General features: G+C 40.0%; 1 protein-coding gene across 4 annotated transcripts in view; it reads right to left on the reverse strand.

Moving 5' to 3' along the window:
* tox (thymocyte selection-associated high mobility group box) overlaps window positions 1-24,073 on the reverse strand; it is a 640,302-nt gene that overhangs the window by 59,774 nt on the left and 556,455 nt on the right. For all 4 annotated transcript variants that reach the window (XM_087985898.1, XM_087985897.1, XM_087985896.1 and 1 more), the window contains one exon: window positions 8,813-8,947. In XM_087985898.1, the coding sequence (XP_087842024.1) occupies window positions 8,813-8,947 (135 nt within the window). The remainder of the gene's footprint in view (window positions 1-8,812; window positions 8,948-24,073) is intronic.

The following is a 24,073-nucleotide window of genomic DNA, read 5'->3' on the forward strand; positions in this document are numbered from 1 at the left end:
TTATTAACATACAAACTACAGTTAACACACCCAGATGGAGTACTCCAATTAAAGTTACCAACAGAAGCAAATACTCAGCTTTCTTCTGTACATGGCAAGCGGTTTGTTTCCATGTTTCCGCCACTTAACCTGAATGCCACCACAACAGTAGATCAGTGAAAAGTGAAACTTTATTCATATTTAATCATGAGTATTGAAAGGATATCCCAAATCTAAAAACAATAATAAGCAATGGATTTCCATTTGAGATCATCTGGATTAATTTGAAATGCACCTTTCAGAAAGAGTATTGCATTTATATGTAATTAAGTCTAAGAATCGTTTCAGTTATAAATGAAGCAAGAAATTACTAGATCAAGCAACATCCAACTTGATTCACACACTGACCATGCAACTGATTCATCAATGAACTCTTGAAGAATGGACTTAGGAGAGTTAGAGGGGGGCATAAAAAGGTCTTGCTGGGTAGGATTAAGGAAAACCCCAAGCATTCTACACTTAGGTGAGGAGTAAAAGGATGACCAGAGTGAGGGTGGGGCCAATCAGGGATAGGGGAGGAAACTTGTGCCTGGAGTCGGAGGAGGTAGGGGAGGTCCTTAATGAATACCTTGCTTCAGTATTCACCAGTGAGCGAGACCTTGTTGTTTGTGAGGACAGCATAAAACAGGCCAATATGCTCAAAAAGGTTAACATTAAGAAGGAGGATATGCTGGAAATTTTGAAAAACCTACAGAGAGATAAGCCCACTGGGCCATCGTAGAATCAATGCAGTGTGGAAACAGGCTAGTAGGCCCAACAAGTTTACACCAACCCTCCGAAGAGTAACCCACCCAGACTAATTTGCCTAATCTATTAGTCTATATTTACCTCTGACTGATACACCCAACCCACACATCCCTGAACACTATGGGCAATTTAGCACCACCAATTCACCCAACCTGAACATCTTTGGATTGTGAGAGGAAACTGGAGTGCCCTGAGGAAACCACGCAAACATGGCAAACTCCACACAGACAGTCGCCCGAGGCTGGATTCAAATCCAGGTCCCTGGCGCTGTGTGGCAGCAGTGCTATACACTGAGCAACTGTGCCACTCCAAAGTTTCTTTGAGAAGTGAGGAAAGTGATTGCTGCAACTTTGGCGATGACCTCTGCGTCCCCACTGGAGTCGTACCAGATGATTGGAAGGTGGCAAATGATACTCCCTTGCTCAAGAAAGGGAATAGGGAAACCCCTGGGAATTACAGACCAGATAGTCTTACGTCAGTGCTGGACAAATTATTGTAGAGGATTCTGAAAGACAGGATTTATGATTATTTGGAAAAGCATAGTTTGTTTAGAGATAGTCGGCATGGCTTTGTGAGGGGCAGATCATGCTTCACAAACCTTATTGAACTCTTTGAGGATGTGAAAAAACGCATTGATGAACTTAGAGCAGTGGACGTGGTGTATATGGATTTTAGCGAGGCGTTTGATAAGGTTCCTCATGGAAGGATCATTTAGAAAGTAAGGAGGTTTGGGATACAGGGAAATGGGGGTGTCTGAATACAGAATTAGCTGACCCATAGAAGACAGAAGGTGGTAGCAGATGGAAAATATTCAGCCTGGAGCTCAGTGATGAGTGGTGTTCCACAGGCATCCATTCTGCGACCTATGCTTTTTGTGATTTTTATAAATGACTTAGACGAGGAATTGGAAGGGTGCGTTAGTAAGTTTGCCGATGATGCGAAGGTTGGTGGAGTTGTGGATAGTTGTGGATAGGTTGTAACGGGACATTGACAGGATGTAGAACTGGGCTGAGAAGTGGCAGATGGAATTCAACCTGGAAACATGTGAAGTGATTCATTTTGGAATGTGGAAGTTGAACGTAGAATACAGGTTGATAGGGTTGTGAAATTGATAGGGTTGTGAAGAAGACATATGATGTGTTGGTTTTTATTAGCAGGGGGCTTGAGTTTAAGAGCCACAAGATTATACTGCAGCTCTATGAAGCCCTGGTTAGACCACACTTGGAATATCGTGTTCAGTTCTGGTTGTCTCATTATAGGAAGGATGTGGAAGCTTTAGAGAGGGTGTAGGTAAGATCTTCAAGGATGCTGCCTGGATTGGAGGGTGTGTCTTATGAAGAAAGGTTGAGGGAGTTAGGGCTGTTCTCATTGGAGCAAGGAAAGATGAGAGGTGATTTATTAGAGATGTACAAGATGTTGAGAAGCATAGATAGAGTGGAAAGTCCAAAACTTTTTCCCAGGGTGGAAATGGCTACCATGAGGGGCAGTAATTTTAAGGTGATTGGAGGAAGGTTTAGGGGAGATGTCAGAGGTACGTGGGTGTGTGGAATGCACTGCCAGCAGTGGTGGTAGAGTCGGATACATTAGGGACATTTAAACAACTCTTGAACAGGCACATGGGCAATAGTACAATGAAGGGTATACAGATATAGATAAGTTTGACCTTAGAGTAAGATGAAAAGTCAGCACAACATTGAAGGCCGAAGGGCCTTCACTGTGCTGTGCTGTTTGATGTTCTATGCTCTCTAGATCCATTTTTGACAGATTTGGATCCAGCTGGTAAATTTTTGATAAAGCAATAAATCCTTAAATTTTAAACTAACCCTCTTTTTCAGGAAATTAAACTATTTTGTACTGAATATGGTGAATCTCTCAATCTCTATAATGTTACTTTCAAGATTAAATTTAATTCATACTGAGGTCATTATGATCAGAATCGTGGACAATCGTGCAGCGAAAACGAAACATGCTCAATCACTAACCACTGCTCACAACTTAGTCAATTCATAATCATTACAAACTATTCTCAATGATAGCTTCTTAACAACACAGCTGAACTTTTCAAGTTCTGTACATAGATTGTCCTTTATTTTTCCTTCTGTTCCTATTTCCACATATAACCCGGAATTCCTTGCTCCCAGAGCTGACAAGTTGGGAGCTGGGAATTAGGCCAAGCAGTCTGTATAGAAACCCTGGTGCCTTGACTAGAATAAAGCTGGGGCTGGGAAAGTTCCGTGGTTATCCTTCTCGACCCACACCATTGGCAAGGACAGGACCATTGAAGAAGCTCAGCTTTCTGCTGCAGAAATTGCAAGATTTGTGAGTGGTCCTGGTACCATGTGGTATGCTATAACTGTGATAAACCATGTATACAGCTTGGAGTAAGTGAACACTGCAGATGCTGGAGATCCAAGTCGAAGAGAGTGGTGCTGGAAAAGCACAGTCGGTCAGGCAGCATCCGAGGAGCAGGAGAATTGATGTTTCAGGCAAAAGCCCATCACCAGCATCCTTCATCACCATTCCTGATGAAGGGCCCTTGCCTGAAATGTTGATTCTCCTGCTCCTTGGATGCTGCTTGACCAGCTGTGCTTTTTCAGCACCACACTCTTTGACTATGTACACAGCTTGTCAGCTTTCTGGGGGTGTCCTTTGATTGAAAGACTGGGCCTGGCTGTCTGCTGAGAGTCAACCTCTACCCCTTGCTGTGGATTCTATGTCCCCCTGTCCCTGCTGTCCCTAATCTTACAGGCCCACCCTCATTACTTGTGGATACACACAAATTTGCTTTCCCTGGGTCTCTGTGATCACACAGGGTCTTCCAGCAGCAAACACAGTCCCCTCCATGGTGCTGCCAAGTTGTGAAAGCTGCTAGCCTCTGATTGGCTGGCTGTTCCAGCAGGGGAATGTTTGTTGCTGGGACCTTCCTTCCAGTTAAAGGCCCATCAGTGACCTCATCAATGCCTGATTACTCTTATATTTGCCAGGCCTTGCAGCTGGCCCCAGAGGTGTGCACCATCTCAGCAAGATTCCACCTGTAGGATTGTTTGGCTCTTGAACTAGCTGCTATACAAGTGAAATCAATCATCCTGAAATAGAAACTTCGGTTGAAGAGCCCACACTTAACATTTCAACTTCTCTGTTTTCTTTACAACATCTACCTGACCAGCTGATTGGCTCCAGTAATTTTATGTTTGTTTTAGATTTTCCGAATCTCCATTTTGCTTTTTTTAATGATGGTATTGGATGAGTTTCTTTACGTTAGTAGTTTGAGTTAATTGACAGAATGTTAGGTGTAATTGTATTCTATGAGATTAATGTCAATTTTCAAACCTTCCATGATGTTCTAATCACTGCAATGCTCGCAACATTGTACAACAGGATCATGAAATCAATTGGAGTTCCTCTAAGTCCTTTTTGTAAATGATATTCTTGAAAACTACATATAGATGTTCCTACGGTGGAACAAATAAAATTCAAACTAATAAAAATGTCAGCTAAAAAGAATTCATGCTCTGCAAGAGGTATTTATCCTATATCCTGAAATTACTCAAATGGGATTCAGGTTAAAATAACAACTGTAAAATCTAAAATAAAATAAATGTTGTCATGTATATTGGTGAGAAAACAATTTTAAATTTCATTTATATGTAATTTCTAAGTTCAAACTGGTCAGGTATTAACATTATTGAGTTGCTACTTTGTTGTCAGCAAGATCTGGGATAAATGGTGTGGGCTTGTCCAAAAGGTTGAGGATAATATAGTACTCTCAGATCTGCACAGCATCTGGTGAAAGTTATGCAAATCAAGCTTTTAGAGTCGGATTTGTTGTCAAAATTTTAACTACAGCAATTTGAATAATTGTTTAATATTGCATAACACGAGCAGATGTTTCACTGACTCCACATGGCCTCCAGGAATATTTTGCAACAGGTACAACGTCGGCCAAATGCTATGATTCTCACTGAAGTGTGAGTAATTGACATGTGCTTCAAATGTTTACAACATGTCTTTGTACTAAACTATAGTATTTAGCAATACTTTTTCCAAAATATTAATTCACCAACTAAAACCGTAATGGAAAGAACATTCATTTGCCACAAAGTTTTAATAGTCATCTCAGTTTTCATATAAAGTCATAAAGATGCCCAGCACGGAAACAGACCCTTTGGTCCAACTCGTCAATGCTGGCCAGATATCCCAACCTGGCCAGCACCCGGCCCATATCCCTCTAAACCCTACCTATGCATATACCCATCCAGATGCCTTTTAAATGTTGCAATTGTACCAGTCTCCACCACATCCTCTGGCATCTCATTCCATACACGTACCACCCTCTGCATGAAAAAGCCCCTTAGGTCCCTTTTATATCTTTCCCCTCTCACCCTAAACCTATGCCCTCTAGTTCTGGACTCCCCGACCCCAGGGAAAAGACTTGTCTATTTACCCTAACCATGCCCCTCATAATTTTATAAACCTCTATAAGGTCACCCCTCAGCCTCTGACGCTCCAGGGAAAACAGCCCCAGCCTGTTCAGCCTCTCCCTGTAGCTCAGATCCTCCAACCCTGGCAACATCCTTGTAAATCTTTTCTGAACCTTTGCAAGTTTCACAACATCTTTCCAACAGGAAGGAGACAAAAATTGCATGCAATTTTCCAACAGTGGCCTAACCAATGTCCTGTACGGCCGCAACATGACCTCCCAACTCCTGTACTCAATACTCTGACCAATAAAGGAAAGCATACCAAACGTCTTCTTCACTCTCCTATCTACCTGTGACTCCACTTTCAAGGAGCTATGAATCTGCACTCCAAGGTCTCTTTGTTCAGCAACACTCCCCAGGACCTTACCATTAAGTGGTAAGGTATAAGCCCTGTTCTGATTTGCTTTCCCAAAATGCAGTGTGTCGCATTTATCTAAATCAAACTCCATCTGCCACTCCTCAGCCCATTGGCCCATCTGATCACGATCTCATTGTAATCTGAGGTAACTCTCTTTGCTGTCCACTACACCTCCAATTTTGGTGTCATCTGCAAACTTACTAACCGTACCGCTTTCTGATAAAGAAACTAAACCAAAACTAGAAAAATACTAAGTTTGCCACTAGCATGTGCTTTGAACTGGGGAGTGTTTCTGGTAATTACAGAGAATTATTTTAACTGACACGATCTTGTAAGTATCATTTTGATCTAAGGCCTAATTCTTGACAACAACAATTTTCACTTCAGTTTGAGAAACTCTTCACTTTTGTACAAGGCTATCATTATTGCTGTCATTTCAATATAATCTACATCAAAACACTTATGTATTGGCTCTATCTCTTACTACATTACTGTATCTGTTCTGACTAGCTGTTCTTGACTACTGCACATTGTACAGCAGTAGACAGACTGAGAAACCAATGCTGGTAGCCCTGAGGCTTGGTTTGTTAATGTTCCTAACCAGCTGCTACCTATGTGGTGCTAGCAAGCAGCTCTGGAAATGAGCCAGCTTTCAGCAAAAGAAATCAGGTGTCTCTGAAACCTTCCCATTTAGCCCTGGCTGTCACCACTTGACACAGAGCAGTGGTGACTGTGATCCCCAGGGCTACTGAAATACACAGTTAGAGTTTAATGCAACTACGGTATAAGGCTGTATTTACATGCTGTTAACTATGTAGTACTGACAATGACTCTTCAGTTCAGTGGCTATTTGATGGTTTGCCAAGCTGCTTTCTGCATGAATGAGAGATAATATTGTTACTGTAAACCTTAAAAGGACTGATAGTTTTGAAAGTATAACAAGTGTTTACAATTATCTTACATGCTACAAAACCTTTTAGAAATGTCTTGGAGATATGTCTTCAATGCTCTAATCATCATTCAGCGAAAACCATGTTTTGTGTTTGATTCATTAAACACTAATGGATCTTTATTTTATAATCTTCTCTCTTCGCATAAAACCATTGAGGTATGAGTCTATGGATACTGTTGTCCTTTGGTGTCTTACCAATATTTTCATGTGTAATTCTGGGTGACGAGTGTTGCTGGACTATTTTGTCTTACTGGAACCACACCAAGTTCAATCCTCGTCTCACCTGAAACACCTCTGCACATTAGCAAGGTGGCATCAAGTGGATAACAATTTGGAGTGGGAACCTTGGCTGATTCTCCCCTTTTTTGCTCTTCCCCACCACCTGAAGCTAAACTTTATCAACAGGAGTAGAGGAAATTTTTCAAATGCTGCATGGTCATTTCTCACCTGAAAAACCGATAGCCAGCAATTAAAAACTGTTCCACAGTTTCCCCCATTCCTAAATATGGATGATCAACCCACTTACTGATGTACTCAGATGGAGCTGCCAGTCTGTTTGATGGTCCTTCTACATTCCCCAGGGTCACTTGCACTGATCTGTCACTCAACTCAACGTGGGAACTAAGCTTTAGAAGGAATGAGTAATCGGGGATAATTTTGTACCCACAGCTGAACTTGATGCTTACACTAGTATAAATGGGTGTCACAAAAGCTGCTCTGGAGGATTCACACATGTCTCCTACCAACTCAGAGAGGAATCACTGTGGTCTGCACGAGTTGGTATTACATGAGCCAATGCTTATTGTAACATAGTCACTAGAGGAGCTGAACAACGGCGACTGTCAAATGCAGCACACAACAACATTGTTTTAGCAGACTGACGGACATGTGAGTTAATGGCGGAAATTGTTCCTTATTGATTTTTTTTCAAATTAAAGCCTTTACTGCTGCTTAATATTATGTAAGTTCATGTAAAATGAATGTTTTAATATCAGTTATAAGAATAAAATTAAGGATGTGTGCATTTAAAACAAAATCACTGCAGTCCCTGAAATTCTTAATTCGGAGAGATCCATGAGGCAATATGAGAGCTGATTTGGAAAATGACCAATGTGACAGAACAGATTGGCTTGGCCAGTCAGATTAGGAGCTTGAAACTGGATATTATAAATGGAAACAAAAAGGTGGCATAGTTAAAGTGACCATGAAGCCTTAGAATATCATGAAAACCCACTGAATTCATAACGTCCTGAGGAAATCTTAGTCTGGCCCCTTTGTCATTCCAGTTTCATAACACATCATTGATGTTGAAGTGTTCTGTGATTTACACTAGCAAGCCTCTCAGTTGTAACCAAATGCTACATAGAGGAGTTAGGGATAGACCATAACTACTACCATTGCTGGGTTTGTTTTCACTGGAATGCAGGAGTCTGAAGGGCGACTTGATACAAGTTTATAAGATTGTGAATGGCATGAATAGAGTGGGAAGTATGAGGCTTATTCCCAGGGCGGAGGGGTCAGTTAATAGTGGATATACAGGTTCAAGGTATGGGGTTGGGGGGTTGTGGGGGGGGGGGGGGGGTCTAGTTTAAAAGAGATGTATGAGGCAAGTTTTTCACACAAAGGATGTTGAGTGCCTGGAACGCACTGCCAATGGAGGTGGTGGAAGCAGAAACAACAGCAGCATTCAAGAAACACCTGGATGGATACAGGAATAGGAAGAGAACAGAGGGATACAGATCCTGTAAGTGAAGACAGTTTTAATATGGAAGGGCAAAATGTGTTGGCGCATGCTTGAAGGGCCGAAGGGACTGTTCTTGTGCTGTATTGTTCTTTGTTCTTGCCAAAACAATGCCATATTCCAACATTTATTTGTTTTAAAAATAGGAGAAAGTGAGGACTGCAGATGCTGGAGATCAGAGCTAAAAAATGTGTTGCTGGAAAAGCGCAGCAGGTCAGGCAGCATCCAAAGAGCAGGAGAAGCGACGTTTCGGGCATAAGCCCTTCTTCAGGATTCCTGAAGAAGGGCTTATGCCCGAAACGTCGATTCTCCTGTGCCTTGGATGCTGCCTGACCTGCTGCGCTTTTCCAGCAACACATTTTTCAGCTTTGTTTTAAAAATAAACATGGTATGAAGCTTGTACAATGCACATTTCACCCATTGGCATTAGAATTCCATCTGGATCATACATACATCCCGGGATGCAGATTAGCACATAACAAGGAGGCTCCTACCTGAGACAGGTGGGCACTGGCTTGCCTTTGCGAAGGCCCCAGTGAAAATGCTGACGGATGGATCGGGCGCTGGCAGCCCGTTCCCGATGAACAGAAACCGTCAAAATTGGGGCCATTATGTTTACGTTGCTTTGCCTACACAAGAAAAGGGGCAGAGTAAAAAACAAGTCTAAGGCTGTTGATTAATCCGTTAGCACGTAGCAACATAAATTACTTGGAAGTGTCCTGCTACAGTTGTCTCACATCACTAATCTATTGCATTGCACACTTTCATATAGAGACGCTGGCAGTGATATTTACAAAGAGACAAGGTAGGAGGACTTCTGGAGAGGAAACCCGGAGATCCTGCTGAAATGGTTTAAAGATTGTGTTTAGCACTGTTTCCCTCCTGTCAGAGCAGCTTGATTGACAGCTGCCTGCCAATCGGGTAGGGAAACGTGTGGAACGAGACCACTACTGGAGAAAAATCAGATTGGGGAAGATAAAAGTCATGGGGGAGATCAAAGTCAGTAGATGATTAAAGTTGTTGGGAAGCTCCAGGTCAGGGAGAAGATGGAGGTTAATGATCACCGGGGGTCAGTGATTGTTCAAACCCACTCGTTCTTTAGAGATGGCATAACTTCTATTCTGAGATGGAAAGTAGGCAGTTACCAGCAAAAAACACAACAATAAACAAAGAACTGCAGATGTTGGACATCTGAAACAAGAGCAAACATCGCTGGATAAAGTCAGTAGGTCTGGCAGCATCTGTGGAGAGAAAGCAGAGTTAACATTTTGAATCTAGTGACTCTTCCTAAGAACAGTTCTGAAGAAGGATATTGGAGCTGAAATATTAACTCTGTTTTGTTTCCGCAGATACTGCCAAACCTGCTGAGGTTTTCTGGCAATTTCTGTTTTTGTACCAACACTGCGCATGTTGTTTAAAAGGTTTAACTCCATCTACTTGAATTTAAAATGGACCAAACATTTCGTTAATATTATGCAATTTAACAGTGAGAAGGGAAACCTCAAGTTGTCTTTTTGAATTTTCAATTCTCCAAAATCCAATGAAACGACTGCATTGATTTCTTTTTCACTATATAATTTCAGTCTTTATCAAGAAGGCATCCAACCATGAAATTGAAAAACTGTATGCCATTAAATGAATGTTGCCATCTTTTGAGAGACAAAAATATAACCAGCTTAACTGCTGGAATATATAATGACAACCATCTTCTCAGAAAGCAGTTAAAATAATAGGTCCTTAAATCCCTAACATGTGGTTTGAACAGATACATGATAGATCAGCAGCAAAGACAGGGTTTCATTGTTTAAAGATTGACAAAACTGTTGTGCTTGCTTAAAATAAAAAACACTATTTTTTTACTTAATCAAAGATTAAACAAACTTAATCTGATGGAGAAAAATGTGGGCCAGTGAAGAGAGCTCTTAAACATGTCCTTTGTGACTGAATGGTACTTTAAATACAGGAAAACCAATTGACAAAGCATCTGCGAGTATTGGTCAGGATTTGAATGCTGAACATACTTAAACTAGTTCTTTCCGAGGTCAGCTTCAGAATACAGAACTGTCAATAAATTGGCATTAAATTGGCATCAAGGTCACAAGGCTGATAGGGTGAAAATCAACATATAAGTCGTTACAGTAAAAATGTTTATTTGTCAGGGGAAAGTGAGGACTGCAGATGCTGGAGATCAGCTGAGAGGCAGCATCCAAGGGCAGGAGAATCGACGTTTTGGGCATAAGCCTTTCATCAGGAATTTGTGGATGGAGTGAAGGTATATCAATGCAGTAATGTGGAGTAATTGTCCTCGAGGGAAAATGGAAGATCATGGTACTTTGGCATCACACAAATCTGTTAACTATGGTCACACTGTAAGCTGGAAACATTACAGATGTACATTCATATACTTTACTCTAAAATTCAACAGAAGTTTTTCATTAATAAGATACAACATGATTTCTGGTTTGCTACCTTACTGAGCATACAGTAATCCGGTTCATATTTCTGCTGGATAACATTTTAGCTGAAGCTAGTATTGCATTCAAAGTTTGATAAATTTCACTAATTGCATTTAATAACTTGATTACTATACTTAGGCAACATGATACTGTCTGCACAATATTTCTCAACATTCCAAACATGAAAGCAGATATTAGAATGAGTTAATAATTACATTCTCCTACAACAAAATGTTTTAAAATTGTAGCGTTGCAGGAAATCATAGTGAACCCAGAAAGATACAAGGTACGAGGTCTTACTATAATGGACACATGGCTGACCTGTAAATGAAGAGTTTCTATATTTTAGATTGGAAATAATAATTAATTAACTATTTAACACTATCCACAGGTTCACAGAATTATAAAATTATTACAGTGCAGAAGGAGCCCATTTGGCTCATTGTTTTCGCACTATATACTTTTTTATTTTTTAAGCATAAAGTGATTAAGTATGCAGTTAATGTTCTTGCATTTCTGATTTACCGCTCCCCACAATGTTAACAATTACAGAGCCAGGACGTAAAGACTAGTAGGGGAGTTCAGCAGTATATAATACAAATCTGATATTGATTTCTGCTCTAAAGGCAGTATATCTTCAGTAGTACAGTTCTTTTAAAGAGATTTTTCAATGAGCATCATTGCATGCTTTAATCAAAATTTTTTTATCAAACATTTGTTAAATGTTTTAAATGTGTGCATACATCAGATTAAAGCCCAGTCAATACAACACATATCACTCAAATGTTGCTATACTAAAACAAGTTACTGTTGCATAAAAGAATGGTTCTGAAAGGGTTAATGACGGTGACTACTGAATCAGATGATGTCATATGGACTTGGGTAGAGAATGAAGGTTCTGATAGGGTCAGACATATCACCCCTGACTATTGTTAGTCTTAGCAATTATGTTGCATTCGCCAACATAACCTGTATCTGTTATGGTTATGTAATAAACTACATATTTTTGTTAAGACAAGTGCCTCTTCTTGTTAAAGTGAATTAGTGGTTTATCAGCTACCACTGTTAAATAAACAGGCCTTTAGACATGGAACAGAAATGAGGATTGGTTGCAGAACTCTACACCAACCATTAGCTGGGAGCGGTGGATGCTACAGCATCATTTTCAATGTTGCTTAAATACATCTCGGTAATAATGGCAGAAAAAAATCATACCAATACAAAAGAAACATTTTTAAAAAGACAAGTGAGTTTATCACTTTAAGAACATTGTCACTGTAAGAATACACAGTCAGTTAACAGTTACAAGTACTTGTACAAATAGTCAGCAGATCACAAAAAAAAGAATGGCGGGGCAATTGCATTACTCCAGGTTAAAAACCGAGACCTCAAAACCTATAAAGGTACACAGGGTAAGTCGTGTGAGCCAGAAAGGAAATAAACAATCCCGTCACATCTATAGTGTCCTGAGAGAATCTGTGAGGTCAGGCCTGATTCAAGGAGTTCCAGGCACCCACTACCCTCTGGGTCCAACATTTTTCTCACACTTCTCCCCTAAACTTTCCCTCAACCTGTACCCTCTTATAGTTGACCTTTCTACTGGGAAAAAAGTCTCTGACTATCCATCCTACCGGTGCCTCTCAGAGGTTTGTAGACCTCTATCAGGTTACTCCTCAGTCCTCGGTTTTTCCAGTGAAAACAATTTAAGTTTATCCAACCTTTCCTCAACCTAAAACCCTTGAGACCAGGCAACATCCGAGTAAACCTTCTCTGCACCATGCCCAAAGCATCCCACATCCTTCTCGTTGTGTGGCAACCAGAACTGCATGCAAAATAAAGTTGGACAGAAGAAGATGGAAGAATTTTAAAACTGTAACAAGATCAGGAGATACAAAATAAAAACCACAAAATTGGCAGGAAGATTTATTAAGTCTGCAGCCACAAGTGTTTATTTCAACAGTTGGGGAAAGGGATATGCATTGTGTATGGAAACGGGAAAAGTGAGAAAGCATCAACTTTGCAGGAAATGCCCATGCAGGCTGCAGAATGGAATAAATTCTCTGTTTTGTCTATGGAAGGTAGGAAACCACCATTTTGATCACAAAGATGCAAACAATACAGAGATACCATATTTCTATTTAGCAGAATTTAACATTGCATCATCACAATGCAGAATTGAAAACTTTATCAGAGAGAACAACAGTGTTGTTATGGTACAGAGATGAAGAGCTTATATAGCAAGGACAAGAAGATAACATATCTATGGCACAGAATAAATATGGGATTCCTCATGGTTATCCACAATTTGGGGGAATGCAGCATTTAACAAAACTTACACAACAGCAAAGTGCACCTTTAGGTGTTTCTGGTTTGTTATCCTCTTGACAATAATTGTTAGTTTTTTTCTACTTAAACTCTTTAGTTCCTCAAATAGTGTGATTAGATCCATTCAGGTTGTTACCTCATTGATGAAAATGTTAAGAGATGTGAAAGCCAAGAAAGTCTGAGAGTGCAACGTGAAAATGAAAATAAAATACTTTATTGTGATGATTGTGACCAAGACTGAAAAAAATGTTCAATTCCCTTTTGACTCACACACTCTTAGAAACACAGAAAAAAATCACAATCAGGAGCAGGAGGGGCCATTCGGCCCTTCGAGCCTGTTCTGCCATTCAATATGATCATGGTTGATCTACTAATTCAATACCTTTGTTCCCACTTTCTCACCAAGACCCTTTGATCCCCTTAGCCCTAAAAACTGTATCTAGCTCCTTCGTGAAAATATATAATGCTGGCCTTGACCACTTTCTGTAGCAGAGAATTCCACAGACTCTCCAGTCTATGGGTGAAGACATTTCTCCTCATTTCAGTCCTAAGTGGCATACCCATATCCTTAAATTGTGACCCCCTAGTTCTTGATGCCCTGGTCACCAGGAACATGCTCCCTGGGTTTGCCCTGTCTAGTCCTGCTCGAATTTTATAGTTTTCTATAAGATTCCTCATTATTCTAAACTCCAATGAATATAGTCAGAACATCCTTCCTCAGCTAAGGATATCAAAATTACACATAATACTCTGGATGTAGTCTCACTAAGGCCCTGTACAATTGCAGCAAGAGATCTGTGCTCCTGAACTCAAATCCTCTTGCCATGAAGGCCAACACACCATTTGCCTTTTTCACCTCCTGCTGCACGTCCACTCTTACTTATTGGGTGGCAAGGTGGTACAGTGGTTAGCACTGCTGCCTCACAGCGCCAGAGACCCGGGTTCAATTCCCGCCTCCGGCGACAGACAGCACGTTCTCCCCGTGTCTGCGTGGGTTTCCTCCGGGTGCTCTGGTTTCCTCCCACAGACCTGTGCAGGTCAGGTGAATTGGCCATGCTAAATTGCCCGTAGTGTTAGGTAAGGGTAAATGTAGGGGAATGGGTGGGTTGTGCTTCGGCGGGTCGGTGTGGACTTGTTGGGCCGAAGGGCCTGTTTCCACACTGTAATGTAATCTAATCTAATCTACTTTCAGTGACTGGTGTATGAGGACACACAGGCTTCATATCTCCCTTTCTTCCCAATCTATTGTCATTCAGATGACAATCAGCCTTTCTGTTTTTGTTACAAAAGTGGATAACTCACATTTATCTTTGTCACACGTCATCTGCCATGCATGTACCCACTTACTCAATATGTCCAAATCACACTGAAGCACTTCTCACAGCTCACCCTCCCAACCAGTTTTAAATCGTGATGAATATATACTGATGAGTATTTACCACACTGTGGGCTGAGGCATAAAAAAAGTCTAAAAATACTTCCCCAACATTTAAAACAGTTGCTTTAGATAATTCATTTCAATCTTGAGCCACATTACTGAAATCCTCCATTAATGGTACAGAGGTTAATACTATCTCTACCTCTGTCATCCCCTCGAGTATCATCACCCTCTGGGATATCTGTACACATCTAAGACTGTCCTCTAGAGAATTCTCAATCTGAATTGGCCAGTCACCATCGGTGGTGAAGGCTTAACCTCCTGGAATTCCCTCCCTAAAACCCTGACTCAGGCCTCTCCTTCCTCATTCAAGGCAATCATCAAAATTTATCTCTTTTAACCAAGATTTTGGTAATTTATGCTAATATCACCCCTGTATAAACTTGCTTTTATAATGCATCTATGAAGCACCTTGCAACATTCAAGGTGTGAATATAGGTTGTTATTATTGGAAGGGTGGAAGTTCTTCAGAATGTGAGAAATTAAAGGTTTGATTCACCACTCTGCATAACTGTCCATAACCCAACAACAACCCATTACTAAAAACATCCAGCCTGGTCTAACTTCTGCAGTCTTCAAGTAAATGTAATAGCAAGGCATCAGAAATATTAATAAACACCAAAAATATGGCAGAAATCACTTAAACAGGTTTAGTTCAGCAGATGAGTTAATATCCAAAAACATAACCAGAAATAGGCAGAAGAGATGGAAAATGGCCAGCTGGCTTTCTAGAACTCATTTTACTGGATAGTAAAAAGATCAATTTAACTTCTTTCTTTTTAACTTAACAGTAATATTCAATAAGAAGTTATTGGTTTTGAACCTGTGTCTTTAATAGGAGTTTTTCTACTTTCCTATTGCAGGCTACCACATCTATATTTGACACACCTTATACAGCTATAAGCTTAATTTTTTATTCACATAGAAACACAATATTAATTCATTTTTCTGACCTGCAGCTAACGCCATCAGCTTTAGATTACAAAGTAATAAATTGCTTTCAACAGAAGGCCACTCCAGGGATATGTCAGGATCAGAAGACATGTTAGGGACACACTAATTAAAATACTGACAAAAGTAATTAAAAATAAATGTATTTAAAATAGCTACAGGAAAGAGCACTTGAATTATAAAAACCCAGATTATCAGGCCTAGTTGAGAGGTTGCAGAGGGGTTTAATAATAAGAATTTGCATTTATATAGCACAATTAACATAGAAACATATTCCAAGGCCATTCATTAGAAGAACAACATAAGAGTTGCTGTCGGTATAAAATAAAAGGTTGCTTTAAATTCCAGGTAGGAATCAACGTTACAGGAAAATAAGTGGTCAGTCTAGTTTCTTTACTGCAAATGCTGGCAGACATGACAGCGCAGTACAGGCCCTTCGACCAGAGATCATGTGAGAGATTGTTGGATACACAATTAGAATGCACTTCTGGATGACATCACTGAGATAAGACACTGCATCTTATCTCAGGCTTTCATCTTTTATGGAGCAGACAATCTTCCCATGTACATGGATGGTAATGGAGTAGTTTAGGTTAGATGGCCTTCAGATTGGTTTCACAGGTCGGCACAACATCGAGAGCTGGACGGCCTGTACTGCGCTGTAATGTTCTGTGTTATATGCCTCACATAAGATTTCTGAAATGTTGGGCTGGAGGAACAGTAACATAATGGGAGACCCCTCCTCTATTTAAACCTAATGAGGGGGATTAACTGAGTGAAGTTAAAATGGATTTAGGAACAGACAGTCCAACTCCTAATGGTATTAAAACTCAGTTATTATTCATGTCTGATTAAAACAACTTAAAGCATTATTAAAATACTACACGAGGAATGTGAATACCACTTTTAAATCAGCAGCTTCATTCCATTAAATATATTGGCATCAAAAGCAATTTCTCCTTTGACCTGAATCTGCTCTAAATTATAACTGTTTACCTCAACCATCTCTTTTGTGAGTTCAGATTTGTCCTGTGAAAAAATCCATTATTTTACCTGAAGGAAATTCAAAATTTGTGTAAAACAATGTAAAATTTGATTCAATAAGTGAAAAAATGCTAATGCAATTCCAAAATACTGGTTCATTTGATCTACTGAGCAAACATTTCCTGTAAATAGATCACTGTCAGGAAACGTTGACCTGAACATCTATATTTAATAGACTCTTGTCATTATTTTTAATGAGGACAGTCAAAAAGGTGGTTGGGAGGGGGAGGTTATAAATTTTCCATTTTCAGATTCAATAAGTATACAAAGTTATTTTTTACAAATTTTAAAAACTGTCAATCAATACAGCGGCTATGTTCAATTTTCCTGTGGGGTGATTTTGTGAAGCACAAATTAATTAGTGAGAATGACAGAAAACTGAACAGTCACACATTGCTATGCTAATGCATCTTTCAGTATTCTCAAGCAGCAATTGTTATTTAATGATATAACGGTCAAAAATTAAATAATCTAATTGCGGAGTTTGCAATAATTTCATGTAACTGCTGCAGTAAAGCTGAGAAAATATTTTCCACTAACAGAATTACATATTGGCGGCTAAATTGGAAAGCTTCTGAATAGAACATAATAACTTCATGCATGACTAACTCGCTCCCATTGTTTGAAATTTGTAGACAACAGGCTACATTTCTTAGTGAAACAGTAATTTCATAGACTCCTTGCTGAGCTTCAGATGGGAGAATTGCTCTCTGAACAGCCTCCTTGGATACAGTTTTTTGCTGAAGTCCTTCTCCTACTCTTCTCTGTCCCAGAAGAATGTCCTGCCCTCAGAGTTCTGCTCTATCTCCCATCACATTGTATTCCAATGGGCATTCCTACTTCTGTAGCCAGATCTGGGGTCCAATGCCTTTTTATTTCACTATTGCATATTGTCAAAACTATATATTTTTGAATGAGAATCCTCACACGGAATTCTTGAAGTCAGAAAAATGTCCTTCAGCACCTGCTAATGCATTACATATAGACCTGGGAAACTCACAAAGAACGACAGAAAGTATCAAACATTTTGATCATTGCAGCAACAGCCAGAAAAAAGTTCAATTAGCAATAATCCTCAAATTGCTGATGAAGAAACTTGGCAGGTCTGGGAGCATATGTGGAGAAAAAGCAGAGTTAATGATTTGAGTCCAGCGACTGCCCTTCTGATCTGAAATGTTAACTCTGCTTCCTCTCCACAGATGCTGCCAGACCTGCTGAGATTGTCCAGCAATTTCTATTTTTGTTTCAGCTTTTCAGCATCTGCAGTTCTTGGTTTTATTAATGTAATTGATGACTCCTTTAAACTGTGCCTTTTGAGGGTCCCCCCTGCAGTCTAATGGATGTTCAGCTCTACACGATAAAGAGTGGACAATGGCTGGATTAGAACAAGGAACAATACAGCACAGGAACAGGCCCTTCGCCCCTCCAAGCCTGCGCGGATACATTTTGCCCTTCCATATTAAAACAGTCTTCACTTACAGGATCTGTATCCTTCTTTTCCCTCTTCGTTCATGCATTCATCCAGGTGTTTCTTGAATGCTGCTATTGTGTCTGCTCCCACCTCCTCTGGCAGCGCGTTCCAGGCACTCACTACCTTTTGTGCGAAAAACTTGCCTCCCACATCTCTTTTAAACAACATCCCACCCTGCCCCAACCTCCGCAACTTGAACCTGTGTCTCCTAGTGATTGACCCCTCCACCTTGGGAAAAAGCCTCACACTTTCCACTTTATCCATGCCATTCACAATCTTATCAACTTCTATCAGGTAACCCATCAACCTCCTGCGTTCCAGTGAAAACAAACCTAGTCTAGTCAACCCTTCTTCATCGCTAAAATTCCCATGCCAGGCAACATCTGGTAAACACTTTTGTAGTCTCTCCAAAGCATCCACATTCCTCCGGTATTGTGGTGACCAGAACTCTACACAATATTCCAAGTGTGGCCTAACTAAAGTTCTATAAAGCTGCAGCAATACTTGTCTATCCTGATACTCAACGCCCCTTCCAATAAAGGCAAACATGTCACAGGCCTTTTTTACTACCGTATCTACCTGCACTGCCACCTTCAGTGATCTGTGGACCTGCACACCCAGATCCCTCTGTATATCAATACTCCTGAGGGTTCTGCGAATCACTGCATAATTTCCAGCTGTGTTTGACTTTCCAAAATGCATCACCTTACATTTGTCTGGATTAAACTCCATCTGTCATTTTTCTACCCATGCCTTCAACTGATCTGTATCCTGCGTATCCTGTGACAATCCTCCTCACTATCTGCAACTCCACTAATGTTTGTATTGTCTGTAAACTTACTAATACACCAGCCGTGTTTTCCTCCAAATCATTTATGTCGACCATGAACAGCAGAGGTCCCAGCACTGATCCCTGTGGAACACCACTAGTCACAGCCCTTCATTCCAAAAAGTATCCTTCCACCGCTACCCTCTGTCTTCTGTGACTAAGCCAGTTCTGTTCCCATTTTGCCAGCTCAGCCCTAATACCATGTGACTTCTCCTTTTGTACCGGTCTGCCATGAGGGACCTTGTCAAAGACTTTACTGAAGTCCATGTCGACAACATCAACTGCTTTTCCCTCATTCATCATCTTCGTCACCTCCTCAAAAACCTCAATCAGGTTAGTGAGACACCACCCCCCCCCCTCCCCCCACACACACAAAACCACGCTGTTTATCACTAATCAGTCCATTTGCTTCGAAATGCGTCCAAATTTTGTCGCTGAAAGTCTTTTCCAATAATTTCACTACCACCAATTTGAGGCTCACAAGTCCATAACTTCCTAGATTATCCCTGCTATTCTTCTTAAACAATGGGAGAACATTCGCAGTGCTCCAGTCCTTTGGGACCTTCCTGTGGCCAAAGATGATATAAAGATGTCTGTCAATGCTAAAGTGTATTGATCATGTATTGAACTTCAGACTGGCATCACTAATGTAAAATACCTTCGCCAAATTATTCTATCAAATTATTAAGAATTTAATTTTTGTAATACTGGTTCACCTTTTGCAAACGATATTGGGGTTCGGAGCAGAGGAGAGTTGGACTGGAGGCCTGGAGCAGAGTGGGGACAGTTGTTGGTCTGGGGTCTAAAGTGGTCAGTCAGACCATGTGTAAAAGCTCCTGCGCTCAGTCACTGCAATGCAATGTTTCATGTAATCTGTTTATCTGACTGTAATGTCTCTCCTTTTCTAACTAATTCTTTAAACACTGTAAAGTAATGCAACTACTTTTCTTTTCTCGTCCTCCCTTTATCTAAGGTTTGTACCTAGATACTTGTACCTAAGATGACATCATAAGAAGCGACATTGTAAAACTTTTCACTGTACTCCTGCACTTCTGGACAAGAGTACACATGACCATAAAGGATATTCTAATTTTATTCTGGGGTGACACTCTAGCAGGGATGTTCCAAAAGAATAGGAAATTATTTCCTTCCTTTAGTTTATTTTCAGCTTATCAAAACTTGGTATGTGACAGAGTAACTGTTACCACGATAGATTGAAACTTCGTGTGTGGCAGTAATTACATTTCTGTGATGTAGTTTATTGCTAATCAATACATTTTATCGCTTTTAGAATTCACAAGAGGTCATGTAAAAGAAACATACAATGCATATTAAAAACCTAATCGTAGTCTGTTAATTCAGCTTGAAAACATATTCAACAGCTATAAGTGTAAAATATAAATCATTTACTAATTTACTTTTATCAACCTTAAATTGTTTGCAGTTGAGATGGAGAATAAAACTTATTTGTGATTTCTCACAATGTTTCTGCATTTATAGAAAATTATGTAACTTTAAATCACCTCTCATATGAGTTTGCTGTGCAACAGACATTGTATGTAACAGACCTTGTGTGTAACAGACATTGTATGTAACAGACCTTGTGTGTAACAGACATTGTATGTAACAGACCTTGTGTGTAACAGACATTGTATGTAACAGACCTTGTGTGTAACAGACATTGTATGTAACAGACCTTGTGTGTAACAGACATTGTATGTAACAGACCTTGTGTGTAACAGACATTGTATGTAACAGACTAGACTAGACTTTGAGCAAGGAGAATTCAAGAATTCACTTATTTTTATGTCCTGGAGTCAGCCCCTTTGCTCAATTATAGGCCTGAGCAAGGAAAATATGAATTATGTGTGGAGCACATTGGATGCAGGTGAAATTCAATGGAATGTGAACAGTTAAAGAGAAGGACAACTCTCAGAGGACAAATATTGTTAAAGCCCTTGGAATTCTCGAGAACTCTTTCAAACCAAAGTCATCAAATGCCAGGGCAGAAGGGTGAGGAGGCTGGGAAGGGAATCATGGCTTTAGGGAACAGAAATACAGATAAATGTTTAATATATTCCACTTTCCAGCTTTTTAATGGAGGGATTTACATGGCCCCTAATTGATTAGATGTCATATAATGTATATAGATAAATTGGAAGTTATTTGCCATATATACTCATGTATTGGTCAAGCTCATGTATAAGTAGACCCCTTATTTTTGGCCAAAAGATCTTGTGTTTTCAATATATCGCGTGTATAATTTGCATTAAATTGCATTCATTCATTCATTCATACCTGCGACTCTGTTCATTTGTCTTTGTTTACTATATTGTATCTCTACTCATTCATTCATTCATAACTCTACTTCCCACACTTGATTTACTACAGCACATTTTGATTGATTCATTCTTTTAGGCCGGGACTAAGTCTATCAGCACTTATCACACTTTGTTTGCGATACATCCAAAAGTTAATGTCATTAAAAAGTGCAGCATAAATTTCAGCCAATCAAAATGTGTGCTTGTGTATTAGTCGACCCCCTGATTTTAGCTTTAAAAAAGTCTTCAAAATTTGACCTATACACAAGTACATATGGTAGTTATCTGCTTCTTCACTTGTCTTACATAAAAGTCCAATTTTATTTTTGTTGTTTAATTCAAAAGATTGGATAATTCAAATGTTTAGGTTTAAAAAAATTGCAATATAGTGAGTAAATTCTAGCCACATGCCATCAAATAAAGATTTGATAACGTAGTATTGAATTGTTTTAGGTCTTTCTGAATTGTCATTAATGCTGCTGTATTGTTAGTAGATAGCCATCATTACCAGATCTGGCTAGACTGCAGAAAATGTCTTTGATTTTCTGCCAAAGCCATCAATTACCCAAGGAGAGCAGAAATAACAGAAACCTAAAGGTAAATGCCATGGATGCTGGAACCCTGAAACAGACAGAAAATGTTTGAAATTCCCTGCAGTAGCTGTGGAGAGAGAAAGCGATTCTGATCTCTTTATCCTTGGCCTCCTAAACTGTTTGAATGAAGCTTAAGAAAGCACAAGGAACAATATCTTGTCTTGCGATAAGGCATTTTATAACCTTCACACTCAACATGAGTTCAACAATTTTGCATCATATTATCACTTGCATTCTTTCTGACAACTTCTATTGGTAATTATTATTTGCAGCGCCACTCAACCTAGCTTTTATTAATTTCTTATTTCCCAAAAATATTTCTTGAGATTTTCTCCAAGTCTACTTTTTGATTTATGATGAGATTAGATTACTTACAGTGTGGAAACAGGCCCTTCGGCCCAACAAGTCCACACCGACTCCCTAAGCGCACCCACCCAGGCCCATTTCCCTCTGCACCTAACACTACGGGTAATTTAGCATGGCCAATTCACCTAACCTGCACATTTTTGGCCTGTGGGAGGAAACTGGAGCACCCGGAGGAAATCCACACAGACACGGGGAGAATGTACAAACTCCACACAGTCAGTCGCCTGAGGCAGGAATTGAACCCGGGTCTCTGGCGCTGTGAGGCAGCAGTGCTAACCACTGTGCCACATGCCGCCCATTTATAGACGACTACATTTTGTTTTCAGGGGCTTCTTTCTCATTCTCACTCCCTCCTTCATTAGGTGATGCAATTGCAGAGTAACAATACCCTCTGTAGCTTGTGTTGACATATGGGGATTTGGACTCATACACAGAAGTGGAATTAGATGATCACCACTGCAATAAATGTAGGGGAGGCGACAACTCAGTGGTATTATCGGTGAACTGTTAATCCAGACCCACAGTAATGTTCTGGGGACAAAGGTTCGATTCCTGTCTTGGAAGATGGTGCAATTTTAATTCAATAACAAAATAAATATGGAATTAAGAGTCTAATGATGACCATGAATCATTGCTGATTATTGGGAAAAACCCATCGGGTTCACTAAAGCCCTTTAGGGAAGGAAACTGCCATCTTTACCTGGTCTGGTCTACATGTGACTCCCGACCCGCAGCAATGTGGTTGAATCTTAACTATCCCCTGGGTAAATAAGGATGGGCAATAAATGCTGCCTAACCAGTGACACCCAAATCTGTGAATGAATTTAAAAAATGTTAAATCATAAAGGTGTTTGGCACATTTGCCTTTGTTGGTCATAACACTGTGTAGAAGAGTTGGGAGGTCACATTACAGCTATACAGGACAGTCGCTTTTGGAATACTGCATATAATTCTGGTCACCCTTCTTTAGGAAGAATGTTATTAAACTTCAGAGGGAGCAGAAAAGGCTTATAAGGATGCTACCTGGACTGGAGGGTTTTGAGATATTATTTATTGAGGATGGTTAAGCGTGCGTCAGTAATTGTTCAGTGCATTGTGCAATCAAAAAGCTTCATTATTAACAGCGCTTGGAATTAGGTTGTGAAGGATTGTGGGAAAAAAAGTTTATTCCACGTTTTGTAGACAAACCAAAAGTGGTTTCTTGAAATGAGGCCATTGAAGGCTCAATGTCACAAATATTGGAATACATTTGAAATACCGTGTACAATTCTAGTCATCCTTCTTTAGGAAGGATGTTATGAAACTTCAGAGGGAGCAGAAAGGATTTACGAGGACCTTACCTGGACTGGAGGGTTTTGATCTACTGGGAGAGGCTGAATATGCTGGTGTTTTTCTCCCTGGAGCAATGGAGACTGTGGGGCGACGTTCTAGAGGTTTATAAAAATAATGTGGTGCATGGATAGGGTGAATATCTAACATCTTTTTCCTCGGCTGGGGGATTCCAAAACTAGAGAAGACAGGTTTAAGGTGAGAGGGTAAGACTTAAAAAGGACCTGCGGGATAACATTTTCATGCAGAGGGTAGTGTGTGTATGGAACAATCTGCCAGAGGAGTTGTGGAGGCTGGTACAATTACAATAATTAAAAGGCATCTGAATGGGGACATAAATTGGAAGGGTTTAGAGGGATATTGGCCAAATGCTGGCTAATGGGAGTGGGTCAGATTGGGATGTCTGGTCAGCATGGAGGAATTGAACTAAAGGGTCTGTTTTCATGCTGTTTGACTCTATGACTCTAAGGCAGTGTCAATTTCTGAGAGACCATAATACTTTAACTGGTACAATACAAGAAACATATTGGCAAATAATTTTACAAATAAATAACTGATAGATACCAACTTCAGACAAAAACAAACTACCACCTTAAATGCACTTGGTCAGGTGGAGTCACAGCTAATGGATT

Source organism: Chiloscyllium plagiosum, unplaced genomic scaffold (genome assembly GCF_037043375.1).
Source record: "Chiloscyllium plagiosum isolate Xiang-an unplaced genomic scaffold, Cpla_swu_hap1 HiC_scaffold_4, whole genome shotgun sequence".
Classification (NCBI taxonomy): Eukaryota; Metazoa; Chordata; class Chondrichthyes; order Orectolobiformes; family Hemiscylliidae; genus Chiloscyllium; species Chiloscyllium plagiosum.